Genomic DNA, 20,065 nt, shown 5'->3' with positions numbered 1-20,065 from the left:
GCACAATCCTTTTTTTTCTCTTTTGTGTTGTGTGCCTCTGGAATTTATCTCTCCCTCATTTGTCCTTTCAGCTTCTCTGCCTTGTCTTTTTTCCTTATTGTCTCTGTCTGCCATCCATCTTTGCTTTTCTCCTCTATTTTCCTCTTCAACTTTCACTACCTCCTTTGCTTCCTGTCTTTGCCCAATCGGTGGCTCTTATTACAGCGCTTTTTCCCCCCCCGAGTTGGTTGTGTGGTTAACGTTTGTATTCTCTGCGTACTGACTGAAATATGTCTCTTCCCCCCACCACCTCATCTCTTACTTGTTGCCTTGCAGCAATTCCCCAAGGACTCCATTAATGAAGAAATGGTGGAGCTGCTGCTGCCCTATTTTGACATGCCCGACTACAACATTGAAACAGCAAAGAGGGTGTGTGGCAATGTGGCCGGCCTTGCATCCTGGACAAAAGCGATGGCCTCCTTCTTCTCCATTAACAAAGAGGTCTTACCCTTGAAGGTAAAAAAAGTACAGTCTAAGTAAGAGATCTGTCACAGTGGTTCCTCGGTGCAGCAGAAAGGTTGAATAGTACTGTGTTGTAGACAGATATAACACTAAAGATAATACATCGAGGCCCTTTCAATTAAAATTAAGTGTTAATTACAAACACACACTGTGATGCACCTGACATAATCACCCCAACAAACACGTTCCAGCAGTATGCACACATGTCCACGGTTACACTGATGAATAAGGAACTCCGACACTGAAGGAGAGTGCTTGTTTTTTTTTCTGCAGAAAAGCCCCAGGCTACAAAAACAGAACAGACTGTCTCTGGTATGAAAAGGATTTATTCATATTCCCACATTTTGGCAACAATTTGCTGATGGTGTAGGCAATAGAAGTGCTCCACACATTTTAGACTGCAGAGAGGGATTAGGGCTTCTATCTGTTGATCATGAGCTTTTCAAAAATAGAAATGTTAAAGTTCCCAGGGCTTTTTTTGAATTGAATCATGTTAGTACAAACAAGTCCAGAGTCACCAAGCAAAGTCCTGAGTGATATAAAGATCAAATCCAAAAGTACATATTAATTATTATCTACCAATTTAGATCACCATCTCTAGGGAGATATACTATATAGTAAGAGTTTGGTTGCTCTCTGTGATTGAAAACATCAGATGAGTGATTTTTAAAATAAATGCTATTCATTGATAATTAACACATTGGTTTGATTATTGTGATTTCATTTGCAGTAAGTGCTGTGTTTACATCCAAGTGACTGAAACATATTTTACACTCTAGCTGCACTAATTAAGTCTTTGCACCCACAGAGTTTCGGTCCGCATTTATTTATTTTCCAAGGATCTATTAATTCCACATACAGCAGAAGGGAGCAAGGCAGAATACTTTGAACTCAAAATCCTTGATTAATACTGAAACTAAACTGATGTACACCTCTGATTTCCCATCTGTTGTTCTTTCCTACTGGATGTTCTCCCCCCTTGTTGCCTGGTCTCATTTTCCTATTTCCCCCCCCCTCCATCACTCCATTATCTGCACCTGTATGTCTCTGATCGGCACAGATTTTTTTTTACAAATCCCTATCTGACTCCCTTCTTCCCCTTATCCCCTCTCTGCCCTGTCTTCTTCTCTTATTCTCTGCCACTCCTCTTTGACCCAGATCATTTGCTATAGCATTGGACATTGTCTGGCAAATTGATTTTCTGGCTTCCAGTTTAGAAGCTCTGCTAGACAGAGATACAGTTGGATTGACAGACAGAAATACAGACAGATACAGATACAGTTGGATTGACAGACACAGATACAGTTGGATTGACAGACAGACATATACAAATACAGTTGGACTGACAGACAGACAGAGATAGTCCTATCAGAAGTCAATTAATATTAAATGAATGCTTCAGGTTTAGAGAAGAATTGTGAGTATGTCTAAACCTGCCTGGATGACAGGTTTAGACATACTCACATTTCATCTCTAAACCTCTTGCAATACTTTCTCTTTAGCCCCAGCTCTAGTCGGAAAACATCTTTTCGACTTTTCATTTGTCTGCCTCAGACCCTCTTTCCTCTTCCGTGGCCCTCCTCATCAACCCTCTATTGTGGTTTATTTCTACTTTCTCTTCATATCCCTCATTTCCTCTGGAAAATCTCTATTCTTGCATCTCCAGTTTACCTCTTGAAACTTTGAGCCCCTGCATCTGCGACTGTTGAAATACTTGAGCCAAAAAAATGTCGAAACTATTTTTAAATGATTTAATCCCTTTGATGTATGACAAAACTGAACTCCCTGGGAAACCAGTGACTTCCAGGAAAGTCTGGATGGCAACCAAGGAAGGTCGGTGACACTGGAAAGACAGCTGACCTCCAGGAAAGACTGGCGGGGTAACAGGGGCTAGCAACCCCTGTTGCAGCACTCGCAAGAGGGCACCAAGCAAGCTACTAAAACGACAAATAAGCAATACCCCCAGAGTCTCCCGAGAGGGGGGGAGGATGAGAGACTCACTCGGACAGATTCAACGGCAACGACCAGGACAGTGACACAGACGCAGAGAAGGCTCAAACAAACCACCTTGACCGGGGAGGCATGGGAAGTCAAATGCAATTGCGGAAAGATCTGCAAAGGTGCAAGAGGGCTCAAAATACACCAAAGTAAGTCCAAGTGTGGACAAGGACGGATGCAGGCACACCGCTCAGACGAACAGTCTGGTGAGACGCAGGAGAACCCTAGGCAGGAAGCACACCATAGTCCTAGAGATCTCTCAGTGCATGTAATCCCCCAAGAGCACACAAGGAGAACCTCAAACGCCACCCCAGAAAGCCCACCCCAGCCAACAAAGGAGAGACTCAAGTGGCCTAAGATGTGTGATACCAAAGAGTGGTCCATGCTCGATGAAGATCTGGACAAGGTGCTTGAGGCAGCTCAAGCAGGATCAGCAGAAAGAAAGGAGGATTCACTGACAGCCATCACCTATAGCTTGGCAAAAGAACGGTTTGGAACAGTGCCAAGGAGAGAGAACAAAGACAGACGAGAAAATCAGGAGAATAGAAGAGAAAGAAAGATCAAACAATTTAGGAAGGAGATTAAAACCCTGAATAAGCAATTCAAATTGGCAAGCACGGAAGAAAAGGAAGGATTAAAAGAACTGACAGCCAGCCTCCGCGAGCAGCTCATCAGAGCAAGAAGAGCGGAGGGGTTAAGGCAGAGGCGGAAAAAACAGGAAGCTGCACGAGCCCAGTTTATAAAAGACCCCTACCGCTTCACCAAATCACTTTTGGGGGAGGCGAGGTCTGGGACTTTAACCAGTTCCAAGGAGGAGGTGGAGGAGTTTGTTGAAGAGTCATTCAGTGACCCATCAAGAAACGATGCCTTAGCAGAAGATCACGGGCTTGGCACCATCGATCCACCAACAACATCCCTAAACATAGGTTTTCCATCATGGAGAGAGGCTCAAGAGGTCGTCAAGCATGCTAGATCATCTTCGGCTCCAGGTCCCAGCGGTATACCTTACAAAGTATACAAAAGATGCCCCAAGCTCCTCCGAAGGCTGTGGAAGCTTATGCGGGTAATCTGGTCCAAAGGGACTGTCCCAACAAACTGGCGAAGGGCAGAAGGATGCTTTGTGCCAAAAGAACGGGGATCCACACAGATCAACCAGTTTCGAACCATTTCCCTGCTCAGTGTGGAGGGTAAGATCTTCTTTTCCGTGCTTGCCAGAAGAATGAGCGCGTATATGTGCCAGAATGGATACATTGACACCTCTATCCAGAAGGGCGCGATCGAAGGGTTCTCCGGGTGCTTGGAGCACACGGGGGTCCTCAGCCAATTTATCCAAGAAGCAAAGGAGAAGAAAGGGAACCTAACAGTTGCCTGACTTGATTTTGCTAACGCATACGGGTCTATCCCCCATAACTTGATTCAAGTGGCTATGGACCATTACCACATCCCACATCACATCCAGGGCATGATCACCGGCTACTTGGGAGACATCAAGCTACGATTCCAGTCAGCCATGTTTACAACAAAGTGGCAGCCAGTGGAGAAGGGAATAGTAACCGGGTGTACCATCTCCCCCATCTTGTTCGTCATGGGAATGAACCTGATCATCACCGCAGCGAGTACAAAGTCAAGAGGACCGAAGACTGCTGCAGGAAGTCAACAGCCAGTGATCAGGGCATTCATGGATTACCTTACCGTCATAACACCAACCCATGTGCAGGCAAGATGGGTCCTGGCAGAACTGGAACGTATGGCCACTTGGGCGAAGATGATCTTCAAGCCCAAGAAATCAAGATGTCTGGTGATCCAAAAGGGCAAAACAACTGAGAAGTTCAAGCTGCTTGTTCAAGGGGAAGTGATCCCGAACATCCAGGGGAACCCTATTAAATGCCTTGGGAAGTGGTATGATGATTCCCTGTCAGACAAAAACAGCATCTCCAGCACTTTAAAACAAGTTGAAGAATGGTTGAACAAAATTGACAAGTCTGGCCTGCCTGGGAAATATAAGTGCTGGATCTACCAACATGGCCTACTCCAAAGACTGATGTGGCTTCTCACCATCTACGAAGTGCCAATAACAACAGTTGAAGGGATGGAGAGGAAGTTCAACAAGCACCTTCGAAGATGGTTGGGGATACCCCCGAGTTTTACATCAGTGGGGCTCTACATAAGGTCGGGTCAGCTCCGGCTCCCCCTGTCATCAGTTGTGGAGGAGTTTAAAGTTGCCAAGTGTAGACTTTCCCTCACATATAGGGACTCCAAAGACCAACTCACCAGGGAAGCAGGAATAAGAACAAGATCCGGCAGAAAGTGGGCCGCCAGCACTGCAGTTAACCAGGCAGAATCTTCTCTGAGGACCAAAGATACCATCGGGAACCTTTGCACTGGAAGGCAGGGTCTAGGAACATCCCATTTCCAGCAGTGGTCAAATTCCACTCCCAGGGAAAAGAGGACCATGATCCAGGATGAAGTCCGAAACCTTGAGGAAGAAGGAAGAAGAGCTAAATCCATCGAGCTCGCAACTCAAGGTGCCTGGACAAGGTGGAACCTTCCCAACAGAACCATCACGTGGAGTGAGATGTGACGGTTGGAGCCGTTCCGTATCTCCTTTATGCTCCGAGCAGTGTACGACACCCTACCGACCCCAGTCAACTTGCACAGGTGGGGAATGAGGGAGGACCCACTGTGCAGGTTGTGTGGTGGTAAAGGAACCATGGCCCACATCCTATCAGGGTGCAAAACAGCATTGACCCAGGGGAGGTATAGGTGGCGCCATGACAAGGTGTTGGCACAGCTCGCAGACACCCTGGAGCAAGAGAGGAGAAAGTAACGTCCAGCCAAAACAAAGCCACTGTTGAGTACCATCGCCTTTGTAAAAGAGGGTCAGAGACCAGCCGTCCAAAGCCAAGCCAAGCAGAATCTCCTGCAGTCAGCCCAGGGATGGGTTTTGGAGGTCGATCTGGGGAGGAAACTCCACTTCCCAGAGGCGGTACTGTCCACAACCCTGAGACCAGATATCATCATGTGGTCCCTAGAGGGTAAGAAGATCATCCTGGTGGAACTAACAGTCCCGTGGGAAGAGAACTGTGAGGAGGGGGCAGAGAAAGAAAATGAAGTACCAACAACTTGTCCAGGACTGCCGGGACAAGGGGTGGACAACATGGCTGATGACAGTGGAAGTGGGTAGTCGAGGATTCCCAGCTCAATCAGCCTGGAATCTGATGACAAGGGTTGGACTAAGAGGCCACGTGAGGAAAACAGCCGTTCGTAGGTTGGGAGAAGCGGCAGAGAGAGCCTCCTGTTGGCTCTGGCATAAGAGAGAGGACACTAGCTGGAAGCCTGGAGGAGGGGGGCAGTGACTTGGCCAATCACTGCTGACCCGCCAACTGGAGAGTGTTGTGGTTAAGGATTGAAACACTCTAAGAAGGTTGGGGACCACCTGATGACCCCTCCTCCAGGCCAAGGCTTCATCCATTAGAAATGGATTGAATATAGCATCTTTGATGTATGACAAAACACTCCTTTGCTTTCCCAAAAGAGTAAACAGTCCCCTTCCTTCTCCAATAAAAAACACACTCCTACCTTTCTTTGCTCTCTGGGTTGTCTTTTCTCTTTCTGAGCCGTGTAGGCGTTTAATGTCCCCGTCCTTCTTTGTTTTTTAGGCTAACTTGGCAGTGCAGCAGAATCGTCTGGCCACAGCGAATGAGGACCTTCAGAAGGCTCAGGCTGAGCTCGATGCCAAGCAGGCAGAGCTTGATGTGGTACAGGCGGAGTATGAGACGGCCATGATGGAGAAACAGGTCAATACTTAAAGCGTGAGCTCATGAACGGCTAATTAATTTATAACATAAGATAACATACAAGTAGACATCTAGTGTCTGTGACTTCCACTGAAGCCTGTCATATAATGGGGATTTAAAATATCAATATAAATACTGCTTTGAAGATTTTTAATAGAAAATGTCATTACCAGTTTGGATCCAGGCTTTCTGACTGTTTTGTCTAAAAAACAGCCTCTTAATTGCCTGTGAGCAGCTGCATAACATTTTTTTTCTTAAAGGTGCTTTTTACCTCGAAAATAAGGACTGTCCAATTTATGACAGTCAGATAAGAAATACAAACACGTCCATCCAACCATTGAGGGTTGCATGAGTCCTGAGCCTATGCAACCCTAACCCAGCATGCATTTGGTGAAAGTCAAGCCTCTATCACTTGTTTAACACACACTATGCCTAATGCAATTAGAGTTTAAACCCACCTAACTTGCTTGTCTTTGGATTGTTGCACCTAGAGGAAATTCAAATAGTGATAAAGAGAACAATTAGTGTATTTGTCATGAGCTTGTAACAGCGACCCGATTCTCAGTCCTATGCATCGGGATTAGAGAAATCACAAAGAACTTGGTTATTTCACTGATATGAACATGCTCTCTTTGTCTCTTGAAAGTATAAATATGCACAGGCCTGCAGAAAATGAGAGTTGGATGGATGGACTGATGAGGAGACAATTAGCTGGACAGACGAAGCAGCCTAACAGACGCATGAGTACTGACTTGTTTGTCTGCCCTCCCTTCCCATCAGACTCTGCTGGAAGACGCTGAGCGCTGTAGACACAAGATGCAGACGGCGTCCAGTCTCATCAGCGGCCTCGCTGGTGAGAAGGATAGATGGACGGAGCAGAGCAAGGAGTTTGCTGCCCAAACCAAACGCCTTGTTGGTGGGTTTCAGAGCAAGTTTGAAAGCGTGACTGGTATTCGAAAAACTATGGCCTCAATCTCTGCAGTTGAAGAAATTAGATATGTATTGATATCATTTCTATCGGGCGATTTAACTAATAAACAAGAAGTCACTCTTAGATCGCTAGCCTAAATGCCATTAATGCATAGGCATACTTATTCAATGCAAACATTGTAAATTGTATTCCCAATGCATTGTTTCTGCACACATTTATCTAATTACTGATTGTGCTGGCAATAATCTTCCTTTTTTTTTTATTACACATGCACATAAGCAGCATTAAAGTTGTTAACACCTTTTGTCTTTTAGGTGACATTCTATTGGCCACAGCTTTCCTGTCCTACTCCGGCCCTTTTAATCAGGAGTTTCGCAATCTTCTCCTGAGCAACTGGCAGCGGGAGTTGACGCAGCGTTGCATCCCATTTGGCAACAACCTTAACCTGACCGAGCTGCTCATCGATGCTCCCACTGCGAGCGAGTGGAACCTACAGGTCAGTGCTTTAGTAGCGACCACCAACATAATCAAGTGTAGTTTAGGATTGGTAGATATGATGTCTTGCATAACCCAACTGGACAAGCAGTTGTATTATTATTGATCCCACAAAATTAAATGAAAAGTAATTTTTGTCTATACAATATAGTATATAATGTTTTTCTTCCTGCTGCATTTATCTGACTATAATAGTTATTTAATAATTGAGCTGGTGCTTCTAAGTCGAAGACTGGAAAGTGAAAATTCCTGAAACAAAACAAAAAATTAGCTGGCATCAGTGGCGTCCATAGAGGGCGCTAGGGCGCCGCCCCTCTAAAAAATTTTAGATGAAAAAAAATATATATATATATAATATATACTGTCAAAAAACATTATATACCAAATCATTTAAATAGCAAATAAACCGTGTTGACGCGCTAACTGTGTGTGGGAGACTGTCAGCCTGTCAACAACCACTTAAGTTAAATGTGACATAAATAATATATCGCCACTCATCTTCACTGAGAGAAGCCCCTCCCTATTTTCGGGACGCCGGCCAAACGTGTGTGTGCGGCAGCGAGCAAACATTTCACGGTCGTTTCGGCAAGGACGGCTTCTCATTGGCGGCTGAAACGTGAATCTTGGGGTGCAAAAATGTACACGTAGTGGGGCTACTCTGTCAAACACCCAATGTAACATGTGATGCATCTCTTTCTGACTATTCTGCTCTGAACCTCTTTCATGTGAGGTTGAAACTCTTATTTTGTAAACCTCTGAAACACCAACCCAATGTTTCTTAAAGCTGCTCTGAACCTCTCATGCCCAAAGTTACAGAGTGTTGATAGTTGTTAGTGGACAGTGTTGAGCACGCTGTGTTCTTTAAATAAAGCTTTGTTTTTTACAATATTCTACTCAAAACCTCTTTTCTTCTCATTGTTGAGTGCTATTTAAACCGCGTCGCCCAACTGCGCCCCCCCCCAAACAAATTTCACCAGCCGCCACTGGCTGGCATTAGATATCAGGATTGTGCCAGAACCAGTCATTTGTTTTCCATGTTACAGGGGCTCCCCAATGATGACCTGTCCATTCAGAATGGCATCATCATCACCAAAGCCGCCCGCTTTCCCCTCCTCATTGACCCTCAGACGCAGGGAAAAATCTGGATCAAGAACAAAGAGGCCAGGAACGAGTTGCAGGTTTGGGATTTTTTTTTACTGTTGCTTTACAATATGTGACATGTGTTGACACAAAAAAAACTACAAGGGTGTACCATTTTTTGACATTACTTCCATTATACCCCCTGATGGCCTGCAGTGGGTTAAGTTATTGTTTCCCGTTTATATAGATCTATACGATATGTGTGTATATATATATATAACAGTTTATACACTGTTTATTTTTTTTATTATTCTTTATTTTCATTATCTGATCTAACAATGCAGAATTGGCCAAATGTACTTAAACTAAACATGGATTCATTAAAAACTTAACCAATGTATGTCAGTAATTAGATGTCATTACTTTTTGTCCCTCTGTTTCTAAATACCATATGCATTCAATAATTCATAGTGTTTCCCATACTCAATTCCTGTGCCAGATTTTGTCATGCAAGGTTTAGATGTTTAGTAGCCTCCAAAATCTTGTAAGATGCTGAATTTCTGCCATGTACTGTTTGCCTTCAAATCCTTTCATCAGCAGACGTAACACGATCAGCCAGGGTCACTGGCCCTGTTAAGGACAATCTCTGAACTGAGGGAATGCATTCTGCAACCCTATTATGAGTTGTCTTGAAGACACATTTCCCAAAGCAGAGAGGGTTTAAACTCTTTCCACAAGTGACTCATCAAAATAACTATATTTATGTTTGTACGGTTTTCTATGTAAAAAGGGATATTATAAGTTTGAGGAGTCCCATTCCCCCAAAAAAGGTTGGCCTTTGTATCTTAGGAGGAATGAGGGAGAAGTCAGTGTGTCTCCTTGACTAAATCAGATGCTTCTCCCCAACTTTTAAATTCACTCATCAGTCTGTTGGAAACAATATGATTGGTGCTGAAGTCTCTCAGTAAGGTATTAGTTGGGACATTGTTGTAGCTGACACAGCTCGATTCAATCATTGTTTAGTTTTTTTAATCAATATATTTATAGTGGTGTCATATTCTGATTACAGATCACTTCACTGAACCATAAGTACTTCAAGAACCATCTGGAGGACAGTTTGTCTCTTGGGCGCCCCCTTTTGATCGAGGATGTCGGGGAGGAGTTGGATCCTGCACTCGACAACATTCTTGAAAAAAACTTTTTCAAAACAGGCTCCACTTATAAGGTAATTTGGTAGGTTAGTTCTGACAGGAAGAGTTGTAGGTTTAACAGATTATATAGTATTACACATAACAGCGAAGCACTCTAAAGGTGTCTTCCAGACAATAAATTGGTTTGACATTTTGAAAATGGCCTTTTTATTGCACACATAAATGTGTCTTTTCTGTGTTGATTGTAAAGATTTGAACAACTCAACTGAGAAGTCAGAGGAAATGCTTTTCGCTTGTATACTTGTCTCATCCAAGTAGGCATGGACTTAAATTATTATTTATCACATCAAGAATGGATTTTTAAATATCATTGCCATCCTTCACACACACACATGCACACACACACACACAAACGAAATCACACAGAATATATGAGGTTTGCGAGTGAAAGTCTGCTTGGAGGCATCTCTCTCTCTCATTATCGCCGCTCCAGCTGATGCTGGTTCTTCAACAGCTGACACTGCAGCTGCTTCCCGCTATCGCACACATGCAATAAAACAAACACACATATGTGCACTCGCACACATATCAAACGTACCATGAAACTGCAGGACATGCACATACACCGTATGGTGATCGCAAGTGAGCTTGTGTTACATGGAGACGACAACCAGAAGTCTCCCGGCTACCCATTGAGAGGCCCGATTAGCGGCATCTACACTATTAATATCCTGGTGTGAGGAGGAAGTGAAGGTGTCTGCGGCCGACAGCTCTAGGGACAAACCGCCAGATGGATAATTAGAAGTTATTCTGACGTGAGTAATTTAATGCTGATCTGAGGAAACGATGCACATGTACATATTTACACAGACATATACGTCCATTGAAAATTCATCAGCAGGGCCATGGCAGGAGGCATCAGACACAGCCAGGTCCAATGGACCCTATGGGACGTAAAGTCGCAAAGACTCCTGGGAGGAAGTAGAGTTAATAATGTGCGATGGAGAGATGGAAATTCATCCATAAGTCAAAGACATATTAGTGACTTATGACAAATGCGTGATTATATCTTACGTCCTTGTCTTTTTGAGGTAGCTTAGAGTGGATTTGGCTGAATTATCAGTACAATCTTTTCCATATTTCCTTATGATTATTATACATGTGACTAGATATTTTGTGATGCTGATTTTGTGCACTTTAACGTTGTGTCTTTCCTTCTGTTTTTTTCCCTTTCTGCAGGTGAAAGTTGGTGACAAAGAGGTGGATGTGATGAAGGGCTTCAGGCTGTATGTGACCACCAAGCTGCCTAATCCAGCGTATACCCCAGAGATCAGTGCCCGCACCTCCATCATTGACTTCACTGTCACCATGAGAGGACTAGAGGACCAGCTGCTGGGCAGAGTCATCCTCACAGAAAAACAGGTAGTGTTTTTAGCTACTGTATACAGTTTACTTAGTTGCCTAATGCAAATTGCTTAGATCCTCATAGTTCCTTAAAAAGCCCTCAAGACCATTTCCAGTAAGTGCATGATTCCAACACCTCCCCCGACAGTGTACTTCGTTTTTTCTCTATCAAGCACAAGTGTTGAAACAATATAACAAGGATGTTATTTTCTCTTTTAGAATATATTAAATAAGTCACAGCTCCTATGTGTTCATATAGTAATATGAATGATTCAGAGGGCCCACTCAAGTCGTACGTTCATGGGCCTTCAAGCCAACAATTTACACACAAAATAAAAGATTAGATGAGCTTTTAAATCATTTCATTTTCAAGCCATAGTTTTGACCATATTAATCTTTACAGTGTAGCTAGAGTGTTTCCCACAGGATTCTGTTAGACTTGTGTTGATTCTCTTGAGGGATCAATAAGCATCCTCCCCCAGAAGAAAATGTTGAACATTTTAAAATGAAATGCATCAATCTGGTGCACTTTGAGACCCCGACTGAGGGCTGGATCTATGAAGATCTTTGTGCTTTTGTACACAGTGGTGCACACACACACACACAGACAGACAGAGCGAAGGAGACACTGTTGTGAAGATTACTGAAATTGACAACAACTTTGCTCGTTACTGTTAGTGCAGTAAAACTTTTATGAGTAAAAAGCTAATCATTTATTGATCAATGCACCTCAACAAACAAAAAAAAGGAACCTAATTCCATCGGCTCTGTCTACAGTCTTTCACCCACCATCGCTAGGTTTACACAAGCACAGCACGCATGCTCACTCTTGCTAAAGGCATATTTTTACAAAAAATGTAAAACAAAAGCTGTCTGTCGGTGGTCTGACTTTTTAACTTAATTTGTTCTCTTCTTAAGAGCAATACCTGCAAACAGTGAATCAGCAGAGGACATGAAGACGGAGGAATTAATGATATTGACTGATGTCTGCATTCTTTATAGACTTCCTAATAACTCACTTTATAAAGTGAGTTTGCTGTTTTTACAAAATAAATATATCATATATTTAAAATATCAATAGATTCTAATCCTGTTATATGTTTTTAAATGCAATTATCTATTCAGTAAAAAGAGAGGATTGATAAAAGACCACCGTAGTTCTCCGACTTGCTTGGAAAGGGAGGGGTATTTAGTTGCTTGTGATCTGCAACCTCACCACTAGATGTCACTGAATCTCACACACTGCTCTTTTTAGTAAAATATCAGAGTAACCTACTTTTATAAGTAAACAATAATCATAAACCCATTGGTTGTATAAATATGGTGACATGAAAATTATGCCACAGCAAAAAGTCAAAGCCACAAAGCATTTTAAACAAGATGCGGTCCGTGTGTCAATGCAGGTTGTGAGGGTTGCCAAAATCTCTGCAGACCCCTGACGCTCTGAGTAGAGTCCACAATGGGTAACAATTGGTCGCTGACTGCAGATTGCGTAGCAGGAAATGTCCCCGGCAAGCTCATCCATTCAAAAGTGAAAACATACATTTGGTTCATTAGTAACTGTGACGGTACAAATTAGATTGTGGCGAGTAGGGATAGGTATCGTTTGGGTTTTTTCCGATACCGGTGCTAAACCGGTACTTTTAAAATGATACCGGTGCCTAAACGGTGCCTGAACCGATTTTTTTTTTTTTAAACGCACAATGAGGACATTAAAAACCTCTTTGGCCATATTCCCTGTAAAAGCCGTTATCATGGAGCACTGACAAACAACGGATATCGGACTGTTAACAAACACAATATATGTTCTCCGTTATACGATTTGTGTATATATATATATATATATTAGGGCTGTCAATCGGTAATTTTTTTTTTAAATAATTAATCGCACATTTTGAAATTCATTTATCGCGATTAAAAGTTTTTTTTCTTCTTTTTAAAGACACTTCACACAGAGCTGTGTTTTCAAAGAGGCTCCTACCTATAAAATGCCAGTGAGGTATTTAATATCGTGGATGATAAATTGTTTCTTCAGTGAAACATCCAGATTAATAAAAAAAAGAAGTATATTGAGACCCCACTGGTCCTGTCATCTTTAACATTGAACAGCAGCAGAACCAGTGGCCTTGGTAAACTGACTGACATTCAAATATGTTAACCCTCTGGAGGCTGGGCTCATTTTCTCCATTTTACAAAAAAATTTAAAGTCACCTTTTTAAAGTCTTTTGCATATGACACATGCCCATGTGTTATACATCAAACATTCCAGAACAATCCCATCTCTATATAATGAGGCTCAGTTGTCCTCGCGCCGTGTTCTCTGGTTCTCTTACTGACAGGTTGCTCATGAGCCTCACCTGTGTGGTGGGAGGTCCTTTGTGATTTACTAAGTGTTCATTGGTTGTTTTTTTCGCAACATGTTGACAGACAAACGGATTGACAAATCATGGTGAAGGTTTCGTGTGACGAGTTATTTCCGCGCCGCGTTACCCGACACGTCGCCCCTCCGTTCCTCTGTGTATCGGAGGGGGAGACGGGAGGAAGGAGGAGCAGGAGGAAACCCGACTGATTCATCCACGAGTTTAAACTGATTTCTGCTCCTTATTTTCACGGAGAAATAATTGTTTAAAAAAAGTAAACGGTGTCAAACCGCAATGCCGCGGCTTGACACTGAGTGTAAAAACTTCAACGAACACCGGAAGTAAACAAAGTTAAGTTAAAATATTTTAGTGCGTTAACGGGGCCAAATTAATCGCATAGATTAACGTGTTAACGCTGACAGCCCTAATATATATATATAGTCATGTGCAGACCTTATCGGCAGGGGTGCACATAACTGGTACGCAGGTGCAAAGATAATCAACAATGCGTAATGCCACTTGTGTTACTTCGCACCTTTGCGTACTTAACCGATCTGTTATTGATCGTCTACACAACAGCATGCCATTTCTGTCTTATGTCACAAAACTGACGCTACAGATGGATTGAGTACCAAACACCATCTCCCGGTACTCACCTGAGTAACTCAGGGCTCTCAAGTCTCACGCATTGAGCGTGAGACTCACGCATTTCGGTCTTAACTCACGCACTCCCGCCACACATCGTATTTCTCACGCTGAAAAAAACTCTGCTATTTAATGTTTGAATGCAGGGGTGCTCAATACGCCGATCGTGATCGATTGGTCGATCGCTGCAGAGCTCCGACGCCGGTCTGCGTGCATCGGGACGGAGCAAAGAAAGGGTCACTAGCACCCTTTTTCGACGCATCCGGTGTGAACGCACCATTATAGTGTGTTCACACCGCACGCGTCGAAATTACATGCAAAGTCAATGCACAGCTGCGTAGAAGCTGCGTATTTTCCAGCGAGCAGCGCGTCAGACGCGTTTGAAGCAGCACGAACAGAGGGTTTGCCGCGGGGCGAACAGAGCGAACAGACGCAGCTCGTCGACGCGCGAGTTGAAATTGCCCAACTCCGGCAGCAAAAACGCGTGAGTCATAGTTGCGTCAGCCAATCAGCGTTGAGAAGCTCCGCTCGTCATCGTCCTGCCGGTTTAGAAAACTGCCACTCACCGGAGACAGATGGACAGGCGCTCCGCAGCGGAGATTGAACGCCTGTAGTTGGTGTCCACCCGAGAGATCCTGGCACCGACCCGAGCCAACAGATCATCAAACTGGCTAACGTTTAGCCTGAAGTAGCGCTGGAAGCGGCCGTCATCCAGACGCAGTTCCTGGAGGAGCCGGTGAAATTCACCGAGCTGTCTGCGTTTACGGATGATGTTGTGAACCCAAACACGACGGCGTTGGATGTTACGACGCTTTTCGGCCTTCCACAACAAGTATAACGCAATTCCTTCCATGGTCGATGGTGAAAAAAGGGAGAAAAAGAAAACTCTTTTTCACGTAAAGAAGCGTCCGGTGTGAACACACCATTAGTGTAGATTAACACAAAGATGCTCTTTAATGAGTCAAAAGTTTCCACACAAAAAAACCCAACAAAGTCCAAAACGGGGCAGGCAGAGAATCGGGGTTCAGGGCAGGCAGGCAGGGTCGAAGCAGGCAGGGTCAGATACGACAGACGGGACGGCGGAAAAAAGACAACAATCCAGCAACAGACAAGGGAAAGAGTGGCACAATATATAGGGGGGAAAACAGGTGTACGACATGGAAACAGGTGTATGACATGAGACGGTAACGAGACGAGAGTGGCTGAGGGCAGGTGCAGGGAATGACACAATCAAGGAGACAGAGGAGACACAGAGAAGACACAGTAGACACAGAGTACACACAGAACAGAACCTTACAGCTTCTCATCTGTAAACACCAAGACAGACCCGCATTAATAGCTGCGTCACTGTCTGTGATATGCTGGTCTAACTTGTTGAAACAAGAATTACTACGCCAGTCATGGCAAAACTCGCTACTGCCACCTACTGGCGAACATGCGTATCGCCCTGCAGCTGCTTCAGGTGAAAGCAGGCAAGTTTTAAGTTAACACAAAGCGTTTAAAATGATAATAACAAGAAAATAAGGATGATGGGGGCAAGATACTAACACAATACAATAAAAATTCTGACCAGATTTGCCCTTAAAATGTCCAGGGTGCCACATATGTAAATATGTACTTATGTATGTGCATTATAGGGTTAATCCTGTCACTGTTTTGATGGGCAAAGAGAACAACCAATTATAACCTTCAATTTTATATCGCGCTTCTCTAAATACCCGAAGTCGCTTACAGAGTCCAGTAGTCATACACACACAGTCATACCGGTGGTGGTAACCTACATCAGTAGCCACAGCTGCCCTGGGGCAGACTGACGGAAGCGTGGCTGCCAATCAGCGCCTACGACCCCTCCGACCACCACCAACATTCATTCACATCCATACGAACCGGGGTGAGGCTGCGGTGCATGTCTTTATGATGGTGGGGGAAACCGGAGTACCCGGAGGAAATCCACGCAGGCACGAGGAGAACATGCAAACTCCACACAGAAAGGACCTGGAACGACCGGGACAACCGGGAATCGAACCCAGGGCCTTCTTGCTGTGAGGCGACGGTGCTAACCACTGAGCCACCGTGCTGAGGTACTGAACATGACAATAAAGTTTTGCTTCTGATAGCGAGAGGTCCACTGAAAAAAAGTGATGCCCCACGTTCTTTATTCCTCCGTAATTATATTCCCGGTAACACCGGGTATACAGCCGGGATCGCTGTACATTAACACATCTGCTGACGATAGCTACGAGCTAGCTTAAACATGGTTATAATGGCGAATTTATTATTTCTTGGCCGACTTTTATGAATGCAAGACTTGCAATAAACGTTACCGTACTAATCTGAGTTAAGGCTGCTCGTCATCATCGGTCTCCACGTGTTCAGGGGGACCGGTGACGGTCTCCCCATCGCGTCCAGCCTGACGCTGGTGTGCTCGACACAGGTTCACGCAGTCACACACGGCGCATGCCTCCACTGTCAAAGTTAAATAATAGGCAATTGTAACCTGCTGACAGGGCGGAGTCACCAGAGAAGTTCACAACAATAGTTTTTTTCAATTTTAATCGGCTCAGGCACCGGAAGGAAGCACCGAAATGTGCGTTGCGTTTCGGTCCGGGTAGCACCGGTTGTATTGGAACCGGTGCGGTTTCCGGTACCCAACCCTAGTGGCGAGCCGCTCAAATCTAGGTTATTAATTGGAAAGAGTGATCTATATTCAAGAATTTATATCAAAGACACAGTTTCAGAGATGTTTATTTCCCATGGCTTTACTGTGTGATAATTTGGTGTATGCAACTGGAGGCATACTGTTCTTTTAATTAATGTAGGGTCAGACTGATATTAAAGCAGTGGCACATAGTTCTTCATGTTATTTTTATCCGAGTCATCATCGGCGGTCATTTGATGCTTTGTCTCATATCTTTATGATATGTATTTTCTTCCTGCACAGATTTGTTCCAGTGCTCCTATTTGCTTGATGTGGAATTTCTTCAGATTGGCCTAGATGGTGTCTTTAAAAAAGTTTAGTTTCCCTCTGCTTGGAGTACCGTATCTGTTTGGGCATATGTGTGTCATACATGTACCGGTAGATGACATGGTTGGAGTTGGTACTGCATTATTGTGGTAGTGATGATGCTGGTCAAGTTGGCTTCTTTTAGAATGCTGATGTTGCTGCGTCGGTCCTCCCGGCTGATCCTCAAACTCTTTGGCAAGGATCTTCTGATGGTGTTGTTTCAGGGCTCTCAGATGCTTCTTGTAGGTGGGAAGGACAGTGGATCTGTAGACTAGAAGTTTTGCTTGAGCCTGTCATCTTCTATTCAATTTCAATTCAGTTTATTTGTATAGCCCAATTTCACAAATTACTAATTTGTCTCGGAGTGCTTTACAATCTGTACACATTGACATCCCTGCCCCAAAACCTCGCATCGGATCAGGAAAAACTCCCAAATAACCCTTCAGGGGGAAAAAAAGGGAAGAAACCTTCAGGAGATCAACAGAGGAGGATCCCTCTCCAGGATGAACAGGTGCAATAGATGTAATGTGTACAGAAGGACAGATTTAGAGTTAAAATACATTCAATGAATATGACAGAGTGTATGAATAGTTCATTGTAGGCATATTCCACGATGGAGACCTCCACGATCCATCAGGCAGATGGCGGTAGAGAGGAGGAGTGGGCGGAGTCTCAACAGGACAGTGGCGTAGTCGGTAGCAGGAATTCCACGACCCAGACCTCGATGATCCATCAGGCAGATAGGATCTATGCCGTCTCATGACCCCATGAGACGTGAAGTCAAAAGGACTCCGTGGAGAAAGCAGAGTTAGTAACGTGTGATTGAGAGATGAAAATTCATCCCTAAGGAGAGAAAAAAAAGAGGAGATAGGTGCTCAGTGCATCCTAAAACGTCCCCCGGCAGCTATAAGCCTATAGCAGCCGGGGGACGTTTGTTGTTCTGAGTGTAGAGGGCACTAATGGCATGCTGTAGGTAATGGTTTACTTCAGATTCATTGTCAGCTTTTGAAGAAAGAAGTCTGCCGAGCTAAGGGAAGTGGTAAATGTTCTGAAGCGTGGGGGTGTCCACTTTTATGGTGGGCTGTGGAGATGGTTGTTTGGTTCGGACTTCTTGATGTTTAAGGCTAGTCCCAGGGCTCTGCATGCCCTGGCAAAGGCAATAAAGGTGCCCTGGAGGTCTTCTGTGGAGTGTGCTGTGAGTCCATTGCCATCTGAAGCACCCCAATGGGTGTGTTACTAATTTTGCTCTTAGCCTTGAACCTATTTAGGTTGAAGAGCCTGCCAACACCTCTGCACATGGTTTGGACCGCAATGTAGCTGCTCTTTGCAAATAGGATGGAGTATGGCAGCAATACAGATGGCCAACAGGGTGGCTTTGACAATGACTCCTTATTTTCCCCCTGTTTTAAGAATCCACAAACACTTTTACTGAGCACTTTGTTTAATGTGGAAAGGCTGATGCATGGACAGCCACCACACGGAGCGTGACAGATCTGGGGTCAACATTACGACAACTTGGGGCCCTTTTCTGGCGTCGGCTTTATCTGCCTTCCCAGCCATTGTGATGCTCCCATTAAGCCAGCCATCATCTGCCACCATCGCGGTCTTGGTTGGTGTGTCTCTTTGTCAGAACCTTGACTTAGCTGCCAAGGGAGATCTTATCAGGACCATTGCTCTAAAGTCTAAACTCTTGGGATCTGAGGAACACAAAAGATTCTCCACCAAGGCGAGGGGAAATTCCACAGAGAAGGATGATCCGAGTTCTAAAGCAGTATACTGTATTTTCTCTGTCAATGCTCTCTTTCTACTATTTCATCTGTATTCAGTGGGTTCTAGCTCTAGATAACTGAATAAATATACTTTCATCTTATCTGTTCTCAGGCCAAAATGTGGACTCACATTATCATAATTTGAAAGGCATTACATTTGCTAATCAAATCCATGTTCTCCAGAGTGTAAACCCTTTTGTTCTTAAAAATCCCATGGCCTTTGCCCAACACCATGCTACAGCTGTGTAAACTAAATGAATATATGTTATCTGTGTTTTTGTGACACCAGGAACTGGAAAAGGAGAGGACAGACCTCTTGGAAGATGTGACCTCTAACAAGAGAAAGATGAAGGAACTAGAGGACAACCTCCTCTACCGACTCACCAGTACACAGGCAAGCCAATACTAGAACTGTGTTGTACTGGAAAACCATTTGAAGTTATTTGGGCATGTGATAATCATTGTAGCAGTGTCGGGAGTAACTTATTAAAATCAGTTTATCTGATTCATGATGTTTATTTTTTATTTTACATGATGTTATTATATAAAGCAGACCGTTGTTGACATGCTGTTATGATTATCTGGAGTTGGTGATCATGGTCAGTGTTTCCATTGTCATTTCTCTTCTGACTCACTCTCGTAAATATGTCTCTTTGTAGGGTTCACTGGTCGATGACGAGAGTCTGATTATTGTTCTTGGCAACACCAAGCGCACAGCTGAAGAGGTCAACCAGAAACTACAGATTGCTGCAGAGACCGAGATCCAGATCAATGCTGCCAGAGAGGAGTACCGACCTGGTAAGCCATTCTGGCTCAGAAACAGAATCATCTACACTTTTTGGGGGGTAATTTACTCGGGTTAGTTATTGTTTGCCAGCAAAGTTCAAGCTCAGTCGCATACAACTGATTCATTTTCAGTATGTAATTCAT

The 20,065-nt window shown here is 44.0% G+C and overlaps 1 protein-coding gene across 5 annotated transcripts in view; it reads left to right on the top strand.

The window, feature by feature from the left end:
• dnah5 (dynein, axonemal, heavy chain 5) overlaps positions 1 to 20,065 on the top strand; it is a 91,483-nt gene that overhangs the window by 51,054 nt on the left and 20,364 nt on the right. For all 5 annotated transcript variants that reach the window (XM_056443719.1, XM_056443718.1, XM_056443721.1 and 2 more), the window contains exons 65-73: positions 316 to 495; positions 6,159 to 6,296; positions 7,077 to 7,212; positions 7,542 to 7,723; positions 8,766 to 8,900; positions 9,872 to 10,027; positions 11,193 to 11,375; positions 19,425 to 19,529; positions 19,795 to 19,933. In XM_056443719.1, the coding sequence (XP_056299694.1) occupies positions 316 to 495; positions 6,159 to 6,296; positions 7,077 to 7,212; positions 7,542 to 7,723; positions 8,766 to 8,900; positions 9,872 to 10,027; positions 11,193 to 11,375; positions 19,425 to 19,529; positions 19,795 to 19,933 (1,354 nt within the window). The remainder of the gene's footprint in view (positions 1 to 315; positions 496 to 6,158; positions 6,297 to 7,076; positions 7,213 to 7,541; positions 7,724 to 8,765; positions 8,901 to 9,871; positions 10,028 to 11,192; positions 11,376 to 19,424; positions 19,530 to 19,794; positions 19,934 to 20,065) is intronic.

This window comes from Pseudoliparis swirei, chromosome 22, assembly GCF_029220125.1.
Source record: "Pseudoliparis swirei isolate HS2019 ecotype Mariana Trench chromosome 22, NWPU_hadal_v1, whole genome shotgun sequence".
Lineage (NCBI taxonomy): Eukaryota > Metazoa > Chordata > Actinopteri > Perciformes > Liparidae > Pseudoliparis > Pseudoliparis swirei.
Note: the sequence above shows the minus strand (reverse complement) of the source record. Positions and strands in the feature narration are given on the sequence as shown.